The following is a 25,029-nucleotide window of genomic DNA, read 5'->3' on the forward strand; positions in this document are numbered from 1 at the left end:
ACATTTTGATTTGGATACTTTTTTCTGGTAGAGTTGGTGATCTGAAAGTATGAGTTACACATGATGTTGTTGTCCTAGATAGATCACTATTTGGTCAGTTTTAGACTGGCCACTGGGGTGAACCTCTGAAAAATGATTTAAAAAGTCTATCCCTTGTGGCTCCTAATGGTTTCCTGAGCACACTTGCGGAATTTCCTACTACTTCATCAATGGCAATATCAAAGTTCTGATATCAGAGTCATGATACAATCTGTGGAACCAGCAATAGGGTGATTGATAATGTTGCCCCCTTCCCATTGGTAGAGCTAGAAATAGGATGAGCTCACTGGAGACCTGAGGGTAATGAAACACAAGTACAAGATGCGAATGATGCCACTGTTAAGGGAGGTGATACTGTATGTGCCTCCTTAAAAGACCTGTCCCTTCTTATCTAAAGTATAAAACTCTTACCTAAATCAGAACCAAAGTTCTGACTAATAAGCCAGTCCAAAATTCACAATTTGTTGCTAAATTGTTTCAGAATATGATAGTTCTACAGTTCCAAGCATTTCTGGATTAATTTTAATGGCTTTAATGGAATAGGTTATTTTATTTGACTTCAGTGATTTTGTGCTTGAATTTGTTTTACCTGTTTTTATTGTTTTATGAAAATTGGAAGCTACTTTGATTACTACTTTTGTTGGATAGGTGGGATGTAAATGTAATAAATATTTATGATGATGCAGTTGAGAAGAGAGTATGGTCTTTTTAGACTGAGATCAGGTCCTAAAGAGCAAGTAAGAGGAAAGGACAGAGCAGTCAAGACAATTTTTAAATGAAATACAAGGAAAGTTACATTCACGGACTGGTACGGCAGAGCAGGCCCTAGGGCAGCAATGTCAAACCTATGACATGTGTGCCACATCTGGCACATAGAGACCTCTTTGTGGGCATGCGAGCCATAAGTTGCTGGATCACTACCCCTGGCGGCCAAACCTGAGGAGGCGGCTACAGCCGCAGTGCTAGCGCCCTGACAGGCAGCAGGAGCAGCTGGTGCTGGTGACGGCAGGCTGGCCAAGCTATAGGCACTGGCAGGGTTGGGCACGACTGGAGGTGGATCCGGAGTGGGGTCTGGAGGTACCTCCATACCCGGGATTCCCCCTTCCAGTGCTGCCGCCATCCACCGCTTGCTGGGTTGTTATTTTGTGTTTGTGTGGGGGGGTGGTGTTTTTTTTTCCAGTTTGGGCACTCGGGCTCAAAAAGATTTGCCATCACTGCCCTAGAGAGTGAGGGATGGCAGTGAAGCAAAGCATTTTGAGTTTAGAAGGGGAAGAAGCAGAGCTGCGTGCTTCACCTATGTGTCTTCCTCCTCCTTTTTTTCTCTAATCCACTTGCCCTTCCTTCCCCACTTCCCCCCCCCCCTCTCTTATGCTTTCTTATGTATCTTGGGGATGGCTAGAATGTATACAGGAAGACTGAATATGAAAGGGGCATATTAGGTAGATGTTAATAGCTATTCCAGGGTAAAAATGCTTGTGATTTTTAAAAAATCCATACTAAAGTTTTAAATCTAAGTTGCTATCTTAAGTTCCACAATTTTCTGAATCCTGCAGCCTTGAACTACTTTTTGGATTGTATAAGACATCATTTAATTCTATTAATAAGGTCTGCTTTAATCCTGTCACTCTCAGCACTCATATATCTTAATGAATGGTAGTAATATGCAGTGGGATTAATTTTGTTTTATAGTGAATGGCATTACAGATGAAGCTGATCCAACTGTTTACACGGGTAAAGTTATTCGTCCTCTCAGGAGTGTAGATCCAACCCAGACTGAATACCAAGGAATGATTGAAGTCATGGAGGATGGTGAGCTTGATGTGTCTTTGTACGGATAACATGTTATTTAATGGTGTGGTTTGATGACTGGATTTCTTTCTGTGTTTACTGAGGTGAAACTTAAATGTATACCATGCTGGAAATAAACCAGATAAACTTGTTTGATGAGTTCAAAACTTACTTTAGCTCTTCTGACAGTACTTTTTTGGTTTGCATTTCCTTCTCTAGGAGAAATGAAAGGTGAGGTCTATCCTTTTGGAATTGTTGGTATGGCGAATAAAGGGGATTGTCTACAAAAAGGAGAGACTGTGAAGTTCCAGCTTTGTGTCCTTGGTCAGAATGGACAAACAATGGCTTGTAACATTACAGCTTTTCGTAGAGCCACTGTGGAATGTGTGAAAGATCAGGTTAGTAGATGGCTTGCTGGTTGTTATATGTGAAAACTAGAGATGGGCACAAAGTAAACAACAAACCAAGAAATTTATCAAAAATCGCTCATTTGTTGATTCACATTAGTTCAGTTCCATCCACACTGGAGATCCCAAACTTCCCCAAACCAACATTTTTTTTTTGCAATTTCCGAACCTCGTTGTTCATTGACATCCCACCGCCTGCCCCCGCTCCCTTCCCACTGCCCCATCACTTCCGCATCTTTTCTTGCTGCTGCCTCCTCTTCCTCTGCTGCTACCGCCATTATGAGAGGCCCGCTGCAGGCCAACGGCCTCTGTGCACGTCCCTGCCTCTCAGCTGAGAGGTGAGGACATGCGCAGAGGCCCCCTGGCCAACTGACAGGTTGGATAACTAAAACACTTTTTTAATTATTATTTTTTTCAGATGAGAGGCCAGGACATGCACAGGCCAGCTAACTAAAAAAAATAACTAAGTTTTTGTATTTTTTTAAAAAATGAACCAACCAGGGGGCCTCTGCAAACATCCCCACATCTCAGCTGAGTGGTAGGGATATGTGCAGTGGTCTCCAAGCAGGCTGATAGGCCGGTTAACTAAATAATCATCATCATCAGCTCAGCCACACTAGACGTTGTTCCAAGACCTCTATTCAGAGCACGTACCATAGTCTCTGGAGAGTGAAGGATGCCTACATCATCATCATAATTTGTTGTTTTTTAAATGTTAGCCAGCATATGAGCTGGCCAGGCATCCTCTGTATGTCATAAGAACATAAGAGCCCTGCTGGATCAGAACAAAGGGCCCATCTAGTCCAGCTTCCTGTATCTCACAGGGGCCCCACCAAGATGCCTCTGGGAGCACATGAGACAACTAGATACTGTCTCCTGATACCCCTCCTGCGTCTAGCATTTTGAGGTGCCTTCCTTTTAAGCCTGGAGATTATACATACCCATCATGGCTTGTAACGTGTGATGGATTTTTCCTCCAGAAATCTGTCCAATCTCCTTTTAAAGGCGTACAAGTCCTGCCTCTCAGCTGAGAGTGTGGCTATGTGCAAAGACCGGCCAGCCTGCAGAGCCAGTCACCTCTCAAAAAAGTAGTGGTGGAGGTTGAGGTAGGGAGACAACGGGGGCAGTGGGAAGCAAGGCCAACTGTGTGGTTGCGGAGGCAGCTCTGTGTGTCTAAAAAAAAAAAATTCCCGAACAGCTCAAAGTACCCTTACTCAGAAGGAAGATTATTTCATTGAAACTTTTTATTGTTGGCTTTGTAGTCATAGTTCTGAAACAGGGAGTTTTGTGTACACCTTTCTCAACTTCAGTCAAGATTATTTGTACTTTGATTATAATTCAAGTTTCTTTACTTGTATTAGCCATGTGGAAGGTTCTCTCCACGACCCCACCCCCCTATGTGTAGGGCTTCTCCTCTGCGCATCCAGAGCATTCATTTTCAGCCCCTTTGGTTCTGGTCGTGATGGAGCACCACACAGGCGGGTGGACTTGCATGTGGGCGGGGATGAAGTTGTGCAAGAGATGGAGTGTTAGAGGGAATGTTGGCCATGTGCCATTACTAATTATATAATAACAAAGAGTAAAACCATCACACTAAAAGCCAGGAAGAAAAATTGATCAGATACAAAACAACTAGATAAAGTCAAATCATTAAAATCTATACAAACAAATTCAGAGCATATTAGACCTTGTTTGGTAGCAGCTGTCAAAAAATGATTGTCTTGTATTTATGTGTTCTGATGTCAAGAATAATTTGAGCATTCTGCATGCTGAGCAGCTCCTGTTTCTTTTTCAGTTTGGTTTCATAAACTATGAAGTAGGAGACAGCAAAAAACTCTTTTTTCACGTGAAAGAAGTTCAGGATGGAGTGGAACTGCAGGCTGGTGATGAAGTAGAGTTTTCAGTCATCCTCAATCAACGCACAGGGAAATGCAGTGCCTGTAATGTGTGGCGTGTTAGGTAGGAAAATAGTATTATTTGGTGCACGCACGTATGTGTGTTAATAGAAGCAAATCAACTATAACCTGATTTCTTTGTAGGATGCTGGTTTGACTGGAATATGAGAAAAGGCCCTAAAAATAGAGAAAACTATTTTTAAAAAATAACCAAGCATTTCTGAATATTGTGACTTTTTGTTAGGCACTCTCGTGGTATTTTATTCATTGAGATAATTTAATTACTAATGTTAAAATATACTTTTTAATGTTAAGAAGATATTGTCTTGGCAGAACAGTTGTGTTAAACAGGCCCATTCCTTATATATTTACTCAGGCATAAATCCCCCTTAATACATTGACTTGGTATTAGGTAACTGTACTTACAATTACTATTTTTTATGAGGTTAAAGATGAATGCGGATGAATGAATGCTTTAAAAATGCTGCATCAATCTTTCAATCTTTGTGCTCTTCATAGACTTACAATCCAGTATATAACAGTAGCCTCACAGAAAATATGGCCCAGCATTCTGTGCCACCAGTCAGAGCAAATAAACTATAGAACTTGTGTTGAGCCAGTTGATTATTATTGTGTGTTCTGTTCTCTGGGACCAAGATGGTAATATCAAATATTCTAGTGAATAGACTGAACAGTTAAGTATTCATAGTACCTTGGATATAAAATGGTGGTATAATGCCACTGCTAAAAAATGTAGGTTGTCTACTACCTATATGATTGGCTGTGAAATGTAGCCAGCTACAAACAAGATTGGGTCTTCTGTATACTCTAGAGCAGCCATTCTCAATGAGGGCCCCTGGCACATTTGAAAGGGGCCACAGACCGGAATCAGTCCACACACACATACCTTATAAGGTTCATTATGCAATATATTCAAGTTTAGAGACTCCTTCAGTAAGCAGACATTGTTTGCAAGTTAAGAATGTTTTTAAAAATGAGGTGCAGCCACTTGGTGTCTTTTAAGGTTTAGTGAATGTTGGAGAGAGGGTGTTGAAAAGAAGGGAAACTAGAGAGAAGAAGAGAAAACATGAATTGACTTGGAGGTTTGGGGCCATGTGTTCCTTTCTAATGTTAGTTCTTCGGCAGCATTACAGAACAGATCCACTATTTGAGCAGACGGTGCGTCGTCCCACGATTTTCTGAATATATAAAAATATATTTTGTAAATTAATAGGAAATGTGTAAATGCTCATTGAGAACGGAGCACATTCATTGGCTTTTAAAATACCTCAAATGTTTAAGGATAACTGAGAAGAAATTACTGAAAGGAGTCGAGCAGCATGCTCAAACCTCTAAACATCAGGAGGGATGCACACTTGAGCTTAAAATTGCTGTCTCTAGAGTATGCAGAGTGGTCGAAGGAAGGAAAGAAGAAAAAAAGAAATATTCATCTTTGATGTTTCCCTGCCTCATACAAATTGACTTCTGTGCCTGCATAGAGGATCATTCAGAACATTCTAGAAATAGCACTTTAGGTAGCAATCCTAACCTTCCTACCTTGCCTAAACCAGCATGTCAAGTCCAAACTTCTCAGACCTCCATTCTCTGCTTCTTGCCTTCTGGAAGGTTTGATGGATCTACCGCACCCACCTGAGGTTGTCTCCATCTTTCAGGATTCTGGAAAGCTGTCTACAAATCTCTCTTACAGAAGGGAATAGTGGGGGAATCTTTGCTGCCTTTGCTACAACCCAAGGTTTCCAGTCCCTTATGTATGAGATCTCCCGGGTCCTCTTACTCAAACACAAAGGACTTTGTTTAAATAGTGTCCCCTTTGCATTTCTCTTCTTTTACATTTGTGCAATGGTGGAAAACATTTTTTGTGATATCCATAGGGAGTTGCCAAATCTGTAAGCTTATTTAGTAGTTACTTCGCGTGACTTCTTCTGATCCTCAAACAAAGCCTGAGCTGTGCTCCAGGGGCTGTGTTGAGGCGGGCAGATGCTACAAATCAGGTTGAGGGAGCTTGCATGAGCTTAACTTTGTACTATGGTTTGCTCTGGAGAAAGAGTAGGAAATCATTCTCTATGTGTTTGAATGTAACTAACCCATTTTCTGCAATTTTGTTTGTTTAAAAACACTTTTGCCAATGTTATTGTTATGTTAACTATAACTTTTGTTAACACTGAAAATTTAAATAGCTAAATTTCAAGTCAGTTATGCTTGTGATGAAGACTGTTAAACATAACTTCAAAGTCTGGTTTGCTGCACTAAACTTGGATTAACATTTGGAAATTTATCATAGAATGAAATAGCAACGAATTTTATTTGTCCTTTTTTAAAATTAAATTTAATGATCTTTCTAGAAATGTATAAGGAAAATATTTTTTTAATAAGGAACTGGATAGCTTTCTATGTATGTATGTTTATGTTTCTAATATACACCTCAGTCATCTTGTTGCATCTCTATTCACAGTGAAGGTGCTAAGGCCGTAGCTGCTCCACGTCCTGATAGACTTGTTAATCGTTTAAAAAGCATTAATTTGGATGATGCGAGTGCTCCTCGTCTTACTGTTCTTCGTCAGCCTAGGGGACCGGATAATTCAAAGGTATGCTATAAGAAACCTATCCAGATTTTCTTGTATTGAGTTGAACAATGATGTGCATAGGGTTGTAAAGGATAGATAGAAGCATGGTGTGAGGTTTTACTAGCGTTAAGTATTAAAACATTTATGATGCCTTTTTCCTGAGTATATATTTAAAATAAGTGATGTGCAGGAAGAAACAAAGAGAATGGGGAATCAGTAAAGAGATCTGAGGAGGAATGTCAATGTGAACTACAGGGTACATAGGAGAACTGAAGTTTGACAGGAGGGCAAGAAAGGAAGACTGTAGTTATCACAGAGGGAATGAAAGCTTTTATTAGGGGTATTGGAAATGATGGATTTTTGTAGGGTTGTATAGGAAGAAACAGTGCAACTGGGTAGCAGATGGTTTATGAGGAAGGAATCAAAAGAAAACCGGAGTTCCATGTCAGTCAGCAAGAAAAATAGTGCTGTCTCTTGATAGAGTAATCAAAGACAAGACAGACTGAGAGAAAGTTGCCTCTTTTCTTCTTCAAGTTTAACCCAGAGAGGTATTGGGCAAGCAGACATACTGACTGGGAAGGTTGCTATTTGAGTTGTGCAGAGATATAGGGATTTGTGCCAAATTTTGCTATTATTGATTTGCATTTATTTTCCAAGATGAAAACAGTAACACATTCTCATTATGTACAATAATGCGCAGTGGGACTGTTAGGAGGCTACAGTGAAGTATATTTCTCACTACTGTGATACATGTATCATATCAATGGATAAGTGATACAGAGGCATTTCATGAGGTTAACAGTAGAGAAAGATATAAATAGCAGCAGTTGAAAGAGTGAGGCCCAAGACATTTTCTACTTCCTATGTTGCGTGAGAAACTGAAACATAAAAAAATTAAGAACAAAACTTTGTATCCAGTTGGTGCTAGTCTGCCGCTGGAATGCTTTTTGGTTCAGTAGAGGTTTTGGACAATGAAAGAGTGGAAGGTGGTTGTTTCTTCCTACTGACCTTGCCACCACCCATGCTGTCCTGCCACATCATTGCATTCTTTTGTGTAAGACCCGATTACTGGCAGTCTTTCTGATTTATAGTCAAATGCAGTGTCAAGCTGTGCTAGCCTTGCCAGCATAGACAAGTAAAGTTTTTCAGGGCTCAGGTGCCTTTAATTAAAAGCTTTCTGTTTTTCAGTCAGCATTCTGTATTGTGAATGGAAATAATAAATAAATGAGAAGAGAAACTGACACAATTAAAGGTGCTGTTCACAGGGCTGGTATTGTCATTCTCCACCAGAGAGCAGTACACAGCACAGGATCTGCAAATCAGTTGTTCTGTTGAATATCTTAATTCCTTATGCATAATAGTGGGGAAATGTCTCTCCTGTACAAAAAGTCTGAAAAGGCAGTGGCAGAGAACAATTTCGACATAGTGGTATAAAGCTGTGATTTTTAGCAAGGTCAGTCAATGAAGTATAAAACCTGTATTCACTTTTTAGGGAATTAAAAATAGAATTGAAAAAGAAGGAACGTAGTACAGTGGTGCCCCGCATAGCGACGATAATCCATGCAGCAAAAATCGCTGCAAAGCAATTTCGTCGCTATGCGGTTTAAAAAAGCCCATAGGAATGCATTGAACCCCCTTCAATGCGTTTCTGTGGGCTGTAAACTCACCTTTAAGCGAAAATCCTCCATACGGCTGCCATTTTCGCTGCCCGATAAGCGAGGAATCCGGGCGAAAACACAGCGGGCAGCCATTTTTTTTAACCCGGCGGCCATTTTGGAACTGCCGATCAGCTGTTGGGAAATCATCACTATGCGATGATCAGTATGCGAAACAGGGTACCGATCATCGCAAAGCAATTTTTCCCTATCTAAATCATCGCAATGTGATCGCAAAAGCGATCGCAAAAAATTCATCGCGGATTCGTCATTAAAGGAGGCGCCCGTTAAGCGAGGCACCACTGTACAACTTGTTTAAACAAAACCTATATGACTTTGGAGGAAAGGGGGAAAAGAAGAAAACAGCTGAGGCTGTAGGATGGGTTTGAGAAGGTGTTTGAACATGCATGGATGGGGGCACAGGTGGAACGTTAATGAAGTACAGTAAAAGAAGGAATAGGTTACTATAAAAGATGCATGTGAAAATTTTGGATGTGCACAAATAAGTGGCACCTAAGACAAGCATGAATTAGTGTGGCTTCAGTAGCAAGACACTGCTTTTCAGCAGTGTACCATGATATGTAGACCTGCTTTAAACTCATGAACTTATTTTGCCATTTACAGGGATTTGGTGCAGAGAGAAAGATTCGTCAAGCTGGTGTTATCGACTAACTGGTTGCAAAGCAAATAACTATCTAGGAGCAAGTGGTGGGGTCTGGTGAAGGGCACTGAATATTCCTATGTTCATCCCTTCCAAATTCTAAGGAGTTATTACACCAGTTTTAACACCTTCCTTGTGTTATGTTTAAAAATAAATTTATGAAACAGTTTTAAAATATGCACAGTTGCATCCTGGAGAATCTAAGGTGGCGCCTTATAGTATCACGTTTTAGAAGCTTTTTGAATGGTGCATTTAACGCAACTGGTAACTGCAAATCTATTTTGCCTCTTTAAGTGAACATTATAGACAGTTCAACTCTGATAGACCTTGTGAAATTCTGCACTGAAAAGATAAATATATATAATATACATATATTTTCCTTTTTCATTTCTGCCAAGGTGTTACTATGCCTTAGCTCTCAGTTGCTTTTGCTTCTCCAAGATAGGGGAGGTTAACTTCCTCTTCATTCTCATCTAGTTTTGAGGACCATATGAGGATGAATATGCTCTCTATGTAGAATCCTGTGTGAGCACTCAAACAGGTTACTTAAGTTGATGGCCAAATATTAAAATGTTTTTTATGTCTCCTTTTAAACTCAAGTCCATATAGCAAGTGAAGTTTATTTCCTAGATCTCACTGACAGTATCTTCCAGAGTAGACTTATAGTTCTTTGCAATTATCTACAATTAGCATGCACAGTGCAGAATTTCATAAGGATAAGGTGTGCCATCAGTGTGATAACTAAAGATATTTAAAACAATGCACAAATTTGCTGCTGCTTAGAACACTGCAGCTTCTAAACCCAGTTTATTGTACTGAATACAAAGTTTAAAAAGTTGTGCCTGAAGTGAATACTTTTTTCTTTTTATTTCTTTCTTTTTTTATTTTTTTTTTCAGCAAGCACCCAGTGTACTGTAAAAGAATACTTAGGCTTTCCATAGCTGTATTGAGACTTCATCAAGGTGAAATAGTTGATGTCTGTGTGCTTTATTTTTTCTTCCTCCAGGCCCTTCTCCCTTCCCCTTCCTCAGCCACACTTTATCAAGAGAGCAAACTGAATGATTGGTCTAAGTATTACTTTAACCAAAAAGATCAGGAGTTATTTTCTTTGAATAGAGGGCAGTACTGTGTTTTTTTTCCCCCATGTTACCTCTATTCTCAATTTAGGGTTTTTCTTCTCTGGGAGATGCATTATCTTTGTAAAACAAACATTGCTTTCTCCAATTTTTCTGTTAATGGCGAAGAATGGAAATAGAATAAAGTTTTACTGATTTTGAAAAACTGCCTCAGTCTTGTAACTCCTTTATTAAACTAATCCAAGTTTCAAAATCTTCATCTGATGTACAGCAGGCATATGTAACAACTATATTCTCAAGGCCATTCCAGATAGTAGTCCACTTGATGCCAGAAGGAACCAACCCTGTAATGGATAAAGCAAAGCAAAGTGTGCTGCTTATATACCGCCCCATAGTGCTTCAAGCACTCTCTGGGCGGTTTACAAGTTAATTATGCAGGCTACACATTGCCCCCCCCCCCCCCCCCCCGCAAGCAAGCTGGGTACTCATTTTACCAACCTTGGAAGGATAGAAGGCTGAGTCAAGCTTGAGCCGGCTACCTGGGATTTGAACCCCAGGTCGTGAGCACAGTTTTGGCTGCAGTACAGCAGTTTGACCACTGCGCCATGAGGCTAGGATGATGCAAACCATTTGCTTCAAGTATTGACTGTGACATAACAGTTCAGAAGATGGACAGGACATGGTGAGGAACAAACATGTTGGTGAGATTCTTGCCCAAAGACCCGAAGCAGTCTTTTGCCTTTCCAGAATGATACAGTAGTGTGCAGTATAACAAAATTATTTAAAAGGTACGTAAGGTCTCATTGCTGCTTTCCTCACACATAGAACAGGCAACATTTTTTCCACTCCTGACTGAAAATTCAGGAGGGGCAGTGGGTCTACCTGAAGTTGCTTTGGGGGCCTAATTACGCACTTGATCTTTTTATTCAGAGGTTCCCAAACATGGAGTCAGATGCTTTTGGACTATAATTCCTAGAAGTAAAATAAAACAGTCATTTGATACCATGTATAAGCCATTCGTTTTTCCAACATTGTACTTTGATACAATGACAATTGTTTCTACAAATGTTTATTTGGCCCATATGTACACTGGGCCACTGTCTACAAACAGTGTAACTTCCACTTTTTAAAAGGCCACAACATTTTGTGGAACCTTGAGACCAACCACAAGCTATTTTATTCTGAGTCGGACTGTTGGCTTAAATGGCCATGTCTAGTGAACAATGACTGGCAGAGTTCTCAAGGGTTTCAGAGGTCAATTCCAATCAGTTCTGACAGTAAGGTTTAGCTATGCTGGACTAGATGGACCAATTAATGGTATGGAGTCACTGAGGCCTTTTGCGTGCATCACATACAGCTTAACACTGAGCTGGCATCTCCCCAAAGAATGTGAGGTTTGTGGATACATTCAGGCATCCTGTTGATAGAACTTGTCAGCTGATTCATCCTTCAAAAGCACCTTTGCTCCTGACACAAATGGGGAAAAATCACTGAGCTAGTATTTGTCGTGGATTGCAATCCACAAAAGCTTGTGCCAAATAAAATACATTTAGCCACAAATCTCGTTTTTGCTGTGTTGTAGTAACACAGCTACTCTTCCCAAGAACTTTATAAAAAGCAGTCAACACTCATCCTTCCCCCCCATGTGTAGTCTCAGGTTCAGTCCCCACACAGCTCTTTTAAGCAAGGATGCACCAGTCTCTTGCCCCAAACCTTGGAAAATTAATCCCATCACACTACTGGCTAATCTGAACCAGTGGGATATATCAAGTTGATTCTCAATTTACATTAACCCTTTCCAGTATTATCCAGGGAGACAGATCTTAGAAACAGGTTGTTGTTTCTCCCCACCATCACCCCGGCCCTTCTGGAAAGTGGCTGGCTGTTTTCCGTGGAGCTACGACGGGGAACTGAACTCTCAACCCCTTCGCCAGCAGCCAAATGCTTTACTGAGCTGTCCAGCCATCGCCCAGCCCAGATTAGCTCAAGAGAGGCTAGCAGACTTCAACCGGGCAGCATGAGCTCATCGTTGTACGTTCCTACAGTTAAACGTGGAGGGTGTCACGACTTGGCCCCGCTTCGGCCCCACCAGCTACCATGCGGACCTAGCCCCGTATCGCTCCTCAAAGGCACTCGGCCGCCTTTCCCTCCACCCGCGGCTCTCCGCAGCCCCCCCCCCGCGCGCGGAGCTTCCGACGCTGAGTGATGACGTTTGCGATACGGTGGGTCGGAGGAGTCGATCTTTGGAAGAGCGTTTCGTGGAGCTTGGAAGTGAGGTGAGAGGCGAGGCGTTCCAGCTAGGCTGGCTTGGCCGGCCACTGGGAGAGACAAGGGTGGGGAACGGGAGGTTCACGGAAGCACCCTCAGCTGGCTCTGGCTTTAGTATTATTGCTGCTCTTCTTCTTTAACGGGCGTGCGCGGGATCCCCCCCCTCCGGGCCCCCTCTTTCGCTCCCGCCCAGCAGAGGGAGGGAGGCGCTGCTTTGGAAAGTGGCCGCTCTGCCGGCTGGGTGTGTCCGGGGCCGGCCAGCGACATCGCGGTCCCTTCGGCTCGGTTCCCTCGCCCCTCGCTTCATATTTGCCGCAGCTTCGTGCGTACCTTTTCTTCTCCTTTCCGTCGAGCCGTTTCTTCGCTTCGTCCGCGCCGTGTTCTGTTTTTATTTTTGCGGGAGATAAGCAAACGCTTGGCTGTCTTGGTGCTTCAGCCCGGCTGGTCTCATTTCCTTCTCCCACGTTCGCCCTCCTAGTTCCTCTCCCACAGAAAGGGCCAAATATTTTGACATCAAATGAGGGCGGTTTGTCGGACCTGGTGCTGTCTGACCATTATTCGGTTGTGATGGTTGGTGGGGGCGAATCTACGGAGACCCCCTACTTTAATTAAGGGATGTGAGGCTGTTCCCCTAATGCTTCCGCCGTCGAAGAACTGGGCAAACAAATGAAAGCAAGGGAAAAAGCAGGAATACGAGTTGACCGCCTGTATGTGGTAGTGGTGGTCCTGCTGGCCTGGGACTGAGGAGATTCCGTTTCTGTTCCCTCCGAAACTCGTGGGTTGACCTCCAACCGGTCATTCTCTTTTCTATTTCACAATTTACGTCCCGCAGTTGTGAGGATTAAGTGAAGAAAAGGAAGGTCATGTACATCACTGTGAGTTCACTGGAAGAAAAGCAGGACATGAATGAGTAATGACGTTCTTGCACATATTCTGCTTTATCTTTCTTCAGTGAAGTTCAGAGTCGTTCATGGATTTGTCTCATTTTATTCTCAGAACAAGTCTGTGACACAGTTGGGGGCAGAAGCTGTTCAAGGCCATCTAGTAACTTTCACAGCAAAGTATAGATCTGAGCCAGAGACTCTGCCTTGAGTGCCGTTGAAGCGGAAATGTGGGGTGTAAGTCAAATAAGTATTATACAAAAATAACCCCTAGCTAACAATGTAACCCAGTACAGTACTTGTCTTTTTAAGAGTAAGCCAATTTCATTCCAGTGAAACTCATTCCCAGGTATCTACACTGGTTGCACTCTTATAAGTACTGTAGGATCTAAGCCAATGCTGTACACCAGTGATTTCCAGGCTGGGGTATGTGTATCCCCATGGAAGCAAACCAGGAAATTTAGGGGTGTGTGGGGAAAAATTGAATAATGGTTGGAAAAGGCACATGTTTCAAAGGTGTAAGACAAGATACTAGTCAAAAGTTGTGAAAATAATTGAATGTTACGGTGAGTGGCAGAAAGGTTGTTTAACCTTGAGAAAAGCCTTGTTCCGTTACTTTGTCATTTTGGTGAATGGTGGGGAGTCTTCCCTAAACAATGTATTACAAACTCACCACTGTAGCACATATACTCGGCAGCAGCCCCTGACAGGCAAACCTTTCACTTTTCCCTACTTTGTGAACATTCAAGTGCTGTTGCGCCAGTATCTGTCTGTCTGTCTGTCTGTCTGTCTGTCTGTCTGTCTGTCTGTCTGTCTGTCTGTCTGTCTGTCTGTCTGTCTGTCTGTCTATATCTCTCTATCTCTCTATATCTATCTATGTATCTATATATCTATCTATATAGATATAGATATACTGTAGATATCTATATATTTAAATATATAGATATATATAAAAGCGGGCACCTCAGTCAGTCCTATGAGTCCAGCAACCGTATTAATCGCAAACATTTTGCTAATATGAAGGGTACAATTTATGGAAATGGACTGCCAGGGGGTGCACAAGTAAAAAAAGGTTGGAAACCAGTGCTGTACAATGATGAGGATATAGTAGAGAAAATTGTCCAGAATAAATAGCCACAAAACACTTGACTGTGCTGTGGCTTGTTTGACTTACTTCATACCTTTCTTTCTAGCCTACAGTACAACTTTCAGGTTGGCTCAAAGGGTCATGCTGGGTTCTCTCCAGTTCTTGAATAAGTGCCTTTATAGTTTCTGTGGATGCTTTTTGAATTTTTTTATGCCTATATTGAAATACCAATTTTAAAGCTATTGATCTTTCTAATGCTTCATTTTGCTAACAGGTTCCTGAAGAGGGCAATGACTGAGTACAAGTTGGTAGTGGTGGGAGCTGGTGGTGTTGGAAAAAGTGCCCTGACGATCCAACTCATTCAGAATCACTTTGTTGATGAATATGATCCTACTATAGAGGTAAGGCCTCTATAGGTTTTGATTAGAGATGGGGGTATTATGAATACCCCCGCAGAAGTGGAGATAATGAGGGTCTGGCCCACTGTCCACTCACCCTTCCGCTGCTGCCATGGGTTCCGCATTCCCTTCCAGTTGCTCCGGAATGCCCAGTTGGCAAGCCACTCTTTGACCTGGCAGGGAGGCTCGTCATCCCACCTCCTGGCAGGGGTGGCTAGGTGACTGCGAGCTCCGGAGCAATAGGAAGGGAGTGCAGCACCCATGGCAACAACGGAAGGATGAGTGGACAGTCTGGCCCCTGGGGGCCAGACCCTTATTATCTCCACCTGTGTGGGGGTATTCATATTCGTATACAAACACTCCATGTCTAGTTTAGATATTTACATCCTCACTACCATATTGAATGTGGTTTATGTGTGAGCCTGTAATACAGCTATTCATGAGGTAAATGATTTACAAACTGTTGTAAATATTAAATAATAGAAGTTCAGAAGCTTCTTATTAGGCATTGTTCTCTCTTTTTTTCAATTTTTGGAAAAGTGTTTTTTGAAAAGCAAAATTTATGCATTTTTATCTCATCAGGAATATCAGAATGGTCATTCATAATTTACTGGATTTAATTCACATTTTCTCTCTCTCTCTCTCTCTCTCTCTCTCTCTCTCACACACACACACACACACACACACACACACACACACACAGAGAGAGAGAGAGAGCTTCAGATAGCCTGAAACCAAACCATGTAGAACTTTAGAAATTATATGGGTACTTTAAATTTTGCCAACAAATCTACCAGTACCCAGTGAAGGTGCTGTAGTAGAGAGTTTCTGTTTTCCCTTTAATGTATTCCTTTCAGTGGCATGGCTACATTTTGGACCCTCTGGAAATCTGAACATTTTTCAGAGGTAGCCGATATGTTTCAGTAATCCAAACATAAAGCATCTAAGACATGTATCACTATGACCAGATCAGAGTTCTCTAGGAATGGGTGCAGCTGGCATACTATGCAAATATTCTCCTCACTGTTGCTGACATCTGGGTTCAGAGCTGAATCCAGAAGTATACCCAAGATTTGGTTCTGTGTTTTTATGGGAATTGTAACCCATCCAGTAAAAACTGACTCTCTGTTCCCTGCTCTTCAACTGACCAGGAGCACTTGTGTTTTCTCTGAATTAATTTGGCCTTCCTCATCCAGTTCATTATTGATGACGGCCATTGCTTTGGAACCAAGACACCTTCCTCAAATTTAGATGGAAAAGAGAAATAGAGTTAGAAGTCATTCGCATATTGGTGACACTGAATCCACAATCTCTCAATTACTTTTCCCAGCAGACTCATGTTTTTGTTAAATAGTGTCACAGATTTTAAAAAAACCCTGAGGAAGCCCACAGGCCAATGGCCAGGGCTTTGGATATGTTTCCCAAGACCACCTCTGAGCTTGCCCCTCTAGGAAGAACTAGAGCCACTGTAAAACAGTGCCTCCAGCTCCCCTCCCAGAGAGATGGATCAGGAAAATACCATTGTTGGTGATATTGAAAACTGGCAAAAGAAATCCAAAATAACTAACAGTAACACACTCCCTTTGTCCAATTCCTTTGAAAGGTCATACATCAAGATGATAAAAACTATCTCTGCCCTATAACTTTTTAAAAGGAAAGAGACAAATAGTGGCAAACAGACATGGATTTATATAAATAAATAATAATACGTCCAACAGACTCAAAGATTAAAACTTTTCCTTTCACTGCAGGTATTGAATATACTTAGAGTAAAGCTATATACAGTGGTGCCTCGCATAGCGACGTTAATTTGTTCCGCAAAAATCGGTGCAGAACGAAAACGTCGCTATGCGATATTAAAAAGCCCATATAAATGCATTAAAACGCGATTAATGCGTTCCTATGGGCTTAAAACTCACCGTTCTGCGAAGATCCTCCATAGCACGTCCATTTCTGGTCCCTCGTAAACGAGGAATCCGTCCCAAAAAACAGTGGGCAGCCATTTTGTTTACCCGGCGGCCATTTTGAAACCACCAATCAGCTGTTAAACAGGGAACCGATCATCGCAAAGCGAAATTCCCCCATAGGGAACATCGCAAAGCGATCGCCTTTGCGATCGCAAAAAATGTGTCACAAAGAGATTTCGTCATAAAATGAAGCGATCGCTGTGCGAGGCACCACTGTATCTGAATATATACAGGGAAATCTCTTTGAAGTTGGGGCACCCAATATGGGAAGATAAAAATCTTCCCTTAGCCTTCCCCTTATGTCAGTGAGCAGGAATCATAAACATTTCTTACCACCTTCCTGCATGGGTAAAGCCCAGGAAATGCTTAGTCCTTGAGTCTCTTACTGGAAGTTGTCCTTGCTGTTTAATCATTCAGATTTGTCAAGCTCTAAGCTTTGATATTTGGGTATCAAGGTATCTACAGTTTTATATGAGATTATTCATCAGTATAACTTGCATTAAAGTACTTGAGGGTTTGGAATTATTTAGTGAAGGTTTGAGAGGGAAAAGCATGACGTGGAGGACACTGTAGAATTAAAGCAGATATTGGTAATATACAGGATCCATGCACCCATATTGTTTCTTATTGTGTGGACAGCAAAATTCTGTTGTTGCCACCATCAAAATTATAACTTTATCTCTGAAATGCCGTAGCATGGCTCTAGCAACCATAAAAGCCATATTTTTTAAAAAAAAGAATAAGGTTTGCAAGGAGAGGGTACCAAAATCTTGCAATGTGGCAGTGGTTTTCAAGTAGAAAATTGCATTTTTAGTGCATGAGAGCAGCAAGGTTTAGCCCCCCCAGGGGGTGATTCTATGCACCAGTCCCTCTTGTGAAGCTGCCCACCTTCAATTCAAAGAATGTGATCTCTATGGAGGTGTAATAGAGATTCCTCCATTGTTCTTGTCTGACAGCTTATCGGGCCATGTTTTACACACACAAAAACCTGGGAAAATTGTGGATGAAAGTTGTGGTCCTGTATGATTCTACATCTGTTACAAGATACACAGTGTACTGCAATAGTAGTATTTGTAGCACAATAGTAGCACAACACATTTGGACACATTATCAGCCCCATGGTTTCTGCAGTGGGAGCCTTCCTGGAATGATAATCACTGAATTTTAGCTGATATTTGTCATTGTTTGGCATTTGTAAGTGAATGAACCTATGACAATAAACAGGCCATAGGAAAGTATAGGGCATAGGAATACACAGATTATGTCAAGTCAATTTCCATTGTGGTCTTTCTTTTTCTACCCCAAGTCTATTCTGTGACAGTTGCATATGAGAGTTTTTTAATGTAAAGAAAACATATTCTTGTGCAAATCTGTCAATTGGATGCTGTCCACATCTGCAAAAGTGTGTCTGTATCTATTTTATATACAGTGGTTTTTGCACATGTGCAAATATATTTTTATGGAATGCATCACAAGCCCTGAAATGTATGTAGTTCCATCTTTAGAATTCTGCAATTTTGTTCATTTAGAGAAAGTTGCCCACCACAACTTCTAGTATGGCATCCCTAAGAATTTGTCCATTGTTTTAAAAATCCACTGCAAATATACTAAACATTAGGGAAGATTCTGATTTTGGAACTGCATCTACTCAGATGAACCTATTGAAAAGTGCTGTCAGGTGGGTGTAGACAACTGTTTTGGATTTTGCATTTGCTTTTCACAGGACTCTTACCGTAAGCAGGTAGTTATTGATGGAGAGACTTGTTTGCTAGACATCCTGGACACAGCAGGACAGGAGGAATATAGTGCTATGAGAGATCAGTACATGAGAACTGGTGAAGGCTTTCTTTGTGTGTTTGCCATTAACAACAGCAAATCATTTGCAGACATCAATCTGTACAGGTAAGCTTTGCTTAGAAGAGAGAACAAAAGGCACAGTTGGATACTAAAGCTGAACACCATCCACCAAAGTCTCAGAGTATGTTAAAAGCAATTACTAGTAACTGCTAGGATAATTGATTGACATATGTTTTGTTCTAAGTTAACAAATGTCCCTACATCATGAAAATCTAGAGAGCAGAAAATTTATGCAGCAGACTTGCTGCATAGAAAACAATTATTGTTTATAAGGTGCTCTGGCAAAGAATATGAAGTAACAGAAATGAATAAACATAGGCATGGAAGGTTTCTTTTCTTGCCCAGTTTATATAGCATCATTAATTTCAATTTGAAGTCTGTTTCAGTGAGTTACCCATTTCCCTGTTTTATAAAAAGATTGGCATATACATAGGTCAGAATTTAGCTGAAAACATAACACCAGCATAAATTCATTGGCATAAATCTCGGAGGCAAATTGCCACTAGTTAAGAAGTCTGTGTTGGCAATTGTTGTCATGTGTAGTCACAATGAATAGAAATCTGTCCATCAAAAAAAAAAGAGAGGATGTTATTGGAGCAACTTTGACTCCTCCCGCATGGGGACTTGCTTAGGGCAGCATCTCTACCCTTTCCCATAGGACTGCAAGTGTTTTTCCTATACGAAGGCAGGGAAACCAGGTGAGCTATTATTGCAGAGCAATGACAGTTTGAATGTTGTCACACTGAAGCATAGTCTGTGTTCTTTCTCTTCCCCCTTTCTACTGCCGTCTGGTCCTCTTTTCCAGAGAGCAGATTAAAAGAGTGAAAGATTCTGAAGATGTACCAATGGTATTAGTGGGAAACAAATGTGATTTGCCAACACGAACTGTAGATACCAAACAGGCCTATGAAGTAGCCAAGAGCTATGGGATCCCATTCATTGAAACATCTGCCAAAACCAGACAGGTACTGTAATGAGTTCTGTATCATTTTCACCTCTGTTCAGCTCTCAGGTGAATTTCCTGGATGCTGCCAAGTTTATAATTTGGAAGAATTGGAAACCTTTGATTTTACTTTATTTTCTGCCTTACTCTATTTGCATGTTTGTGTTTAGCTAGATTTTAAAGTGGTGAGGTCTTTACTAGAGAGATCATAAGATTTCACAGTTAGCTAGAATGCCTGTACTTACGTTTGATCTCCAGAATGTCTTATTTTTTATGTACTCCCAAGTTGATTTAGTTACATATACATCAAGAGTGTAGGCACCCAGCAGAAAGAGGCATTTCATGTATGCCTGAGTTGCATATGGTTAATTCTTATATAATTAAGGATTCAGACTTGGTGAGGAACGTGATAATTTTACAGTTGTCCTTACTAAACACTGTAAGTTTCACCTTACATTTTCAAGAGGGATGTGTGTAGAAAGGGCAGATAGGGTCTGGGAGAACAGCTGATATGCTGAAGAAGACTTTGATCTGAGTATGTATTCGCAAAGGCTTTCACGGCCGGGATCTAATGGTTGTTGTGGGTTTTTCGGGCTCTTAGGCCGTGTTCTGAAGGTTGTTCTTCCTAACGTTTCGCCAGTCTCTGTGGCCGGCATACTCAACTCCCAAGCAAACTACACCAGAGCACAGAGTGCTGTCCTCTGAAGATGCCGGCCACAGAGACTGGCGAAACGTTAGGAAGAACAAACTTCAGAACATGGCCTAAGAGCCCGAAAAACCCACAACAACCATTGATCTGAGTACTCTACCTTTTTAGGGTGTTGAAGATGCGTTTTATACACTGGTGAGGGAGATCCGTCAATATCGAATGAAAAGGCTCAACATCAATGAAGACAGAAACCAAGGCTGCATGGGACTCTCATGCCTTGTGATGTGACCAGGTAGGATATCACCTGTTGTGTTAATCTGTGTTTGCCAAGATGTTTTTGAAGGAAATTTCTTACTTAATAGTATATGTTTTGTAAAGTAGATATGAGATGTTATGAGTCAAAAAAATTGGCAATTATGTGCCTCGTGGGAGTGGTTGCAGGTTTCTGTTTTCAAAGTTAATAAAGGTATTGGGAAGACTTCTACAAAGCTCAAACCTTTAAGAAGAGTTTGGCAGAGACTTTGAGGCACTCTTTCCATGGGATATATAGGATGCTGCTTTATAGTGCTATAGACATTGGAGAACATGTAACTGAAGTCATACCTCTGCAGCATCTCTCTCTCTTTAAAATACTTGTGCCAATCTGTGCCTTTGAGATTACTTCACATGGTAGGGGTGATAGAATGCCTGCAACCTGTTGAACTTCTGGAATTCTGTCTAACCTAATTTTGTTATCTTGGTCATGGGTGCTTTAGATCATTTCTCTATAAATTAATATTGCCTGTTCAGCTTACCTTGGATTATATTGGGATATCCTGGACCATAATTGTGCTAAAATTGTGCAATGGCTGAAATCCTGTTACACAGTTAAGCAAACAGTGAAACTTTTAGATTTTAACTGTTCATAAATTAAGAACTCTCTGTAGGTATTATCTGTTGCACACCACACTGTGTGGTTTGGTGCGCAGTAGATAATGTCTACAGAGACTTTTTCACTTATGGCAATTTGTGTCTAAACTAATCTGTATAACTGTGCAACAGGATTTCAGCTAGGATGTAGAAGAGCAAAACTGTATTTATTTATTTATTTATTTATTTATTTATTTATTTATTTATTTATTTATTTCAGATGCTTGAAAAACTTGGTCAAACTACAGGCAGAAGTTGAATCTTTTTTCTAGTTTGTTGCATTTCATGGTGGTGCCTGGCCAGTATGCTGCTGCCTGTTGACAAGTGCTAAATGTTCCATCAGCACCAGAAGGGAATTATCTCCAGACATCTACCTCTTTGTTCTGCTAAACAAGCAAAGAAAGTCTCATCTTATATATGATGAAATTTTTCCTCCTCTCTTTCTCGAGTAGGTTCAAGCAGAGGACACTGATTATGTGTGAAATTGTAGAGGCCAAATACTATGAGAGGATACCTTTTTCTGGCAGAAAATCTGAAGCAAATGGTGATCAGACTGTACTGCAAAGTCATTCCTTAGCACTGTATGGCAATGCTGTGCTTGACTTCCTGTACAAAGTTTTCAGACAGGGAAGTACTTGCCATGTGCCTTTATACTGTGTACCTAAAATGGTCCTATAGCACATCAACTTACTGCACTTACCTTGGCCTGTTGAGCCCTTGGCTTCTTTATAAGAAAGTATACAATTGTTGGCAACCAAGTGCCTAGGAGCAAAGTAAGCCAGAACTTAGTCTTGTCCTAGCAAGTTGCAGTTCTGCTTCTTCGCTGGACCATCTCGAACATCTGAAGCTGCCCCAAACGGTTGTTCTGTCTAACCCAGTGCTGTCATCTCTTGACTGGAAGTGGTTCTCCTGTTTCCTAGCTATTCTGTGTGAACCTTACAAACTGGACTTGCCAGGGGTTTAATGTGGAATCTTCTGAATGTAGAGCATGAACTCCCCATTTCTAACCCCTCTCACTAGCCCCCCCCCCCCATTATTAATGCACAAGGACTTCTCTTCACAACTGACTGAAAAGCACTTTGATCTACAAGGCTCTATGTGGGAGACTAGCAGCCAACTGTTATTCGCCAGTGTTAAATACATTCCATTTAGCTTTTCAGCTGGGCTCGAAACCATTGGTGCCTCCCTATCAAGGCCAGTTGACAGCTGTGGATGCTACGAGTACCATCTTCTCCAGTGCTTAGTATAAATCCTGCCTCTGCGAGGGCCACGTAGGGAACAGTGAGCTGTCCCAGCTATCCACGCACTTCTGGTTTTTAATAAAATGTCTTTATATGTTTTTATCAGGCACAGCCTTTTTATTCTTAGTCTGTGAAAAAAGTGCACTTCATTACCATTATTGACTCTGAGTGCTCTCTCCAGGTCGCTGGTGTGTAACTAAGCTAGAGGTAAAGGCAGAACAAAATTGTGAGGGTAGGGAATGAATTCAATAGTTGATATCAGTTCAGGGAAAATGTTTATTTCCATTATACATTCAACTTTACAAACTTTGGAACTGGATTCTTCATTATACTGTGTTCTCCTAAGCTTTTATTCTCTGTTCAAATGACTATGAGCTGTGGGTTTTCCTGTATTGCTGGGATGTAACTGAATAAATAACCACTATTTATCGGAAATATGTAAGATTTACATATGTGTACCACTGTCTTATTACTGATGTAGAAATGAATGTGCAAACTGCCTCCATTCAAAATGGCAACGCTTAAAATGAAATGAGGCGACATAAAAGCTCTCTGTGATGAGCGTTTCACAAATTCTATCATTTGTTGTTGCAGTTACTAGCATTCATGATTCTTACTAAGCTGATCCCAGCTTGCAGCAGAAGCAGAGTTCAAGATCATATGTGCTTTACTGGTGATTTTGTTATAATACCATGTCATGTTCTAAGGCAGAAGAAAAACAGCTATGTAATCACCAACTGAAATTGATGATGGACCAATGGTGCCTAAACGATCTTTGCTCTTGCTTCATACGATTGTTATTTGAGACAAATCTTTGTCTGTTAGTTTCAAATGGTTTTACTTAGAGCAGTGCATTCTTAAGGAAGGGTTGTTATATGCCTTACCTCTTGTTAAACTGTTAGAAGCTGAATCCAGGCCTGGTTTCACAAAGCTCTCTATAGCAAGAATATGACCTGACTTGAGCAATAAAGTGGGTATGTATGTATGTCTATGTACTGTTTTAAGTGTCTTCCTTCATTTTGGTCAATTCTAAGCATCTTCCCACAATCTCAGTAATCTGTATTAGCTTGACATCTTTGCACATTAATAATTGAATGACAGATAAGACTATAACAGATGTATTGGTGGTTGGAGCAGCATTTCTGTCTGTCATGTAGCTGATCAACATACGGTAGTACTATCAGTGAAAAATGAGACTATCCTGGTGCTTCTGCATTGAATTTCTGTACCTAAAGTTCCCTGCGTTCTTAAGAAAACTACAACTCTGAGTTGGCACTTGCAGTGTAAAGGTGTCTGCAAAAGCTTGAGTATTAAATGTCATGTTTGGCTGTCTTTTCTGCATGTTGGCAAATGAAAATATAGCTGAGAAACACATGTTAAGGTATTAGCCAGTTTCACACCTGTTATACAGTCTGAATGCAGTATGGATGATACTCTTGCCATATCCTAATGCCGGGTGTAAGATGAATGTGAGTGCAGCCAAAAGACTTGCTGTTTTTGTGATGGGCAAACTACACATGGTCTCAAACTACACATGGTATATTAAATGTAGTCTCAAATGCACTTCCAAATGAATCCTACAGATCTATGAAACACAGGAAGGAAATTAATGTGGGTGACATTCATTCACCTGCGGCTGGAGCTTGTTTTTAGTTTTGGAATAACTTTGCCTGGGGAGTTATGTTCTTAGGGACAACAAGATGTTTCTTAATGTGTTCTACAAATAGCCTATTAAGAATTCACCTATCCTACTCAGTTGCAGATTGTATTGTCACATGTTAAAGGTCCTGGGCTACTCATAGCTAGAAAACAACTGGAATAATATATCTAGATCTTCCATTTTTATACTGGAGTTGTCAAAACTAGGCTAGATATACCTGAAAATATTGTTATGTTGGAACACAGAGAAACAGGACACAGCAAATCTCTTACGTAGGGCTGTTGTCTGTTGCTCTAACAAATGAATTAAAACTAATTTGGTTGAATCTTAATCTTCATATATTTGCATGTGCACTAAGCAAAAGCACATTCTCTTTTTAAGGATAGCATGTATGCACCTATCCATGGGTATGTACTGTATGTATACTATATTTTAGAAATATGTGTGAAGAGATAGTAATGCCCTACCAATGCAGCTTCTGTAAGCACTTTTTACAGTCTTTCAGAGGAACCTTGTATACCTTGGTTGCCTCTGTCTGCATTTACTTAGATGATTTAAAAAATCATTTTGATAGACCTGTAACATGTAATACATTCAAGCACATTAACCATTTAAAAATGTCCAGTTGATTAAAAGTATAACCCTTGATACTCAACTTGATACAGTGGGGTCTTGACTTGAGAACTTAATCCGTATTGGAAGGCGGTTCTCAAGTCAAAAAGTTCTCAGGTCAAATCTGCATTTCCCATAGGAATGCATTGAAAACCATTTGATCCGTATCTGCTCTTTTCCATCCATAGAAACTAATGGGAAGCTGCTATTCCGCCTTCGACCACTAGAGGGGGATATTTTGTTTCTTTTTTTCTTAGGTCAAGAAAGGTTCAGGGAAGGCAGGGAAGATACAGTCCAGGCAGTACAGTACCAGGCAGTCTGAAGACTGTCTCCCAATCCACTCTCTAAACGCTGGGAGGAGTGAGGAAGCAGACAGGCACCCTTTTCACTGGCCAACAGTTAACTGAAAGTTCAAATTTTGCACTTTCCCTGCCTCCCACGTGGTTTTTTT

General features: G+C 40.9%; 2 protein-coding genes and 1 long non-coding RNA gene across 19 annotated transcripts in view; 2 read left to right on the forward strand and 1 right to left on the reverse strand.

Annotated features, from left to right (window-relative positions):
* CSDE1 (cold shock domain containing E1) overlaps positions 1-10,311 on the forward strand; it is a 41,330-nt gene extending 31,019 nt beyond the window's left edge. For all 12 annotated transcript variants that reach the window (XM_020780542.3, XM_020780544.3, XM_078393346.1 and 9 more), the window contains 5 exons: positions 1,729-1,848; positions 2,047-2,225; positions 4,030-4,193; positions 6,603-6,735; positions 8,994-10,311. In XM_020780542.3, coding sequence (XP_020636201.1) covers positions 1,729-1,848; positions 2,047-2,225; positions 4,030-4,193; positions 6,603-6,735; positions 8,994-9,041 — 644 coding nt within the window. In that variant the 3' untranslated portion in view covers positions 9,042-10,311. The remainder of the gene's footprint in view (positions 1-1,728; positions 1,849-2,046; positions 2,226-4,029; positions 4,194-6,602; positions 6,736-8,993) is intronic.
* On the reverse strand, positions 10,255-11,078 carry LOC140706555 (uncharacterized). Its single transcript, XR_012086240.2, has 2 exons — positions 10,605-11,078; positions 10,255-10,450 (listed from the first exon to the last, which is right to left on the reverse strand). It is a non-coding gene; the product is annotated as an uncharacterized LOC140706555 (long non-coding RNA).
* Positions 11,079-12,231: 1,153 nt separating this feature from the next.
* On the forward strand, positions 12,232-23,297 carry NRAS (NRAS proto-oncogene, GTPase). Of its 6 annotated transcripts, none has more exons than XM_020780553.3 (7): positions 12,328-12,382; positions 13,371-13,492; positions 14,617-14,743; positions 18,431-18,609; positions 19,370-19,529; positions 20,325-20,448; positions 21,286-23,297. In XM_020780553.3, the coding sequence occupies exons 3-6, from the start codon at positions 14,633-14,635 to the stop codon at positions 20,442-20,444; spliced, it is 570 nt and encodes a 189-aa protein (XP_020636212.1). In that variant the 5' UTR covers positions 12,328-12,382; positions 13,371-13,492; positions 14,617-14,632; the 3' UTR covers positions 20,445-20,448; positions 21,286-23,297. The 6 variants fall into 6 exon arrangements, with proteins under 6 accessions (XP_020636209.1, XP_020636212.1, XP_020636213.1 ...); XM_020780551.3 differs by lacking the exon at positions 12,328-12,382 and adding an exon at positions 12,987-13,249; XM_020780550.3 differs by lacking the exon at positions 13,371-13,492 and having other exon boundaries at positions 12,232-12,382.
* Positions 23,298-25,029: the final 1,732 nt, after the last annotated feature.

Source organism: Pogona vitticeps, chromosome 4 (genome assembly GCF_051106095.1).
Source record: "Pogona vitticeps strain Pit_001003342236 chromosome 4, PviZW2.1, whole genome shotgun sequence".
Classification (NCBI taxonomy): domain Eukaryota; kingdom Metazoa; phylum Chordata; class Lepidosauria; order Squamata; family Agamidae; genus Pogona; species Pogona vitticeps.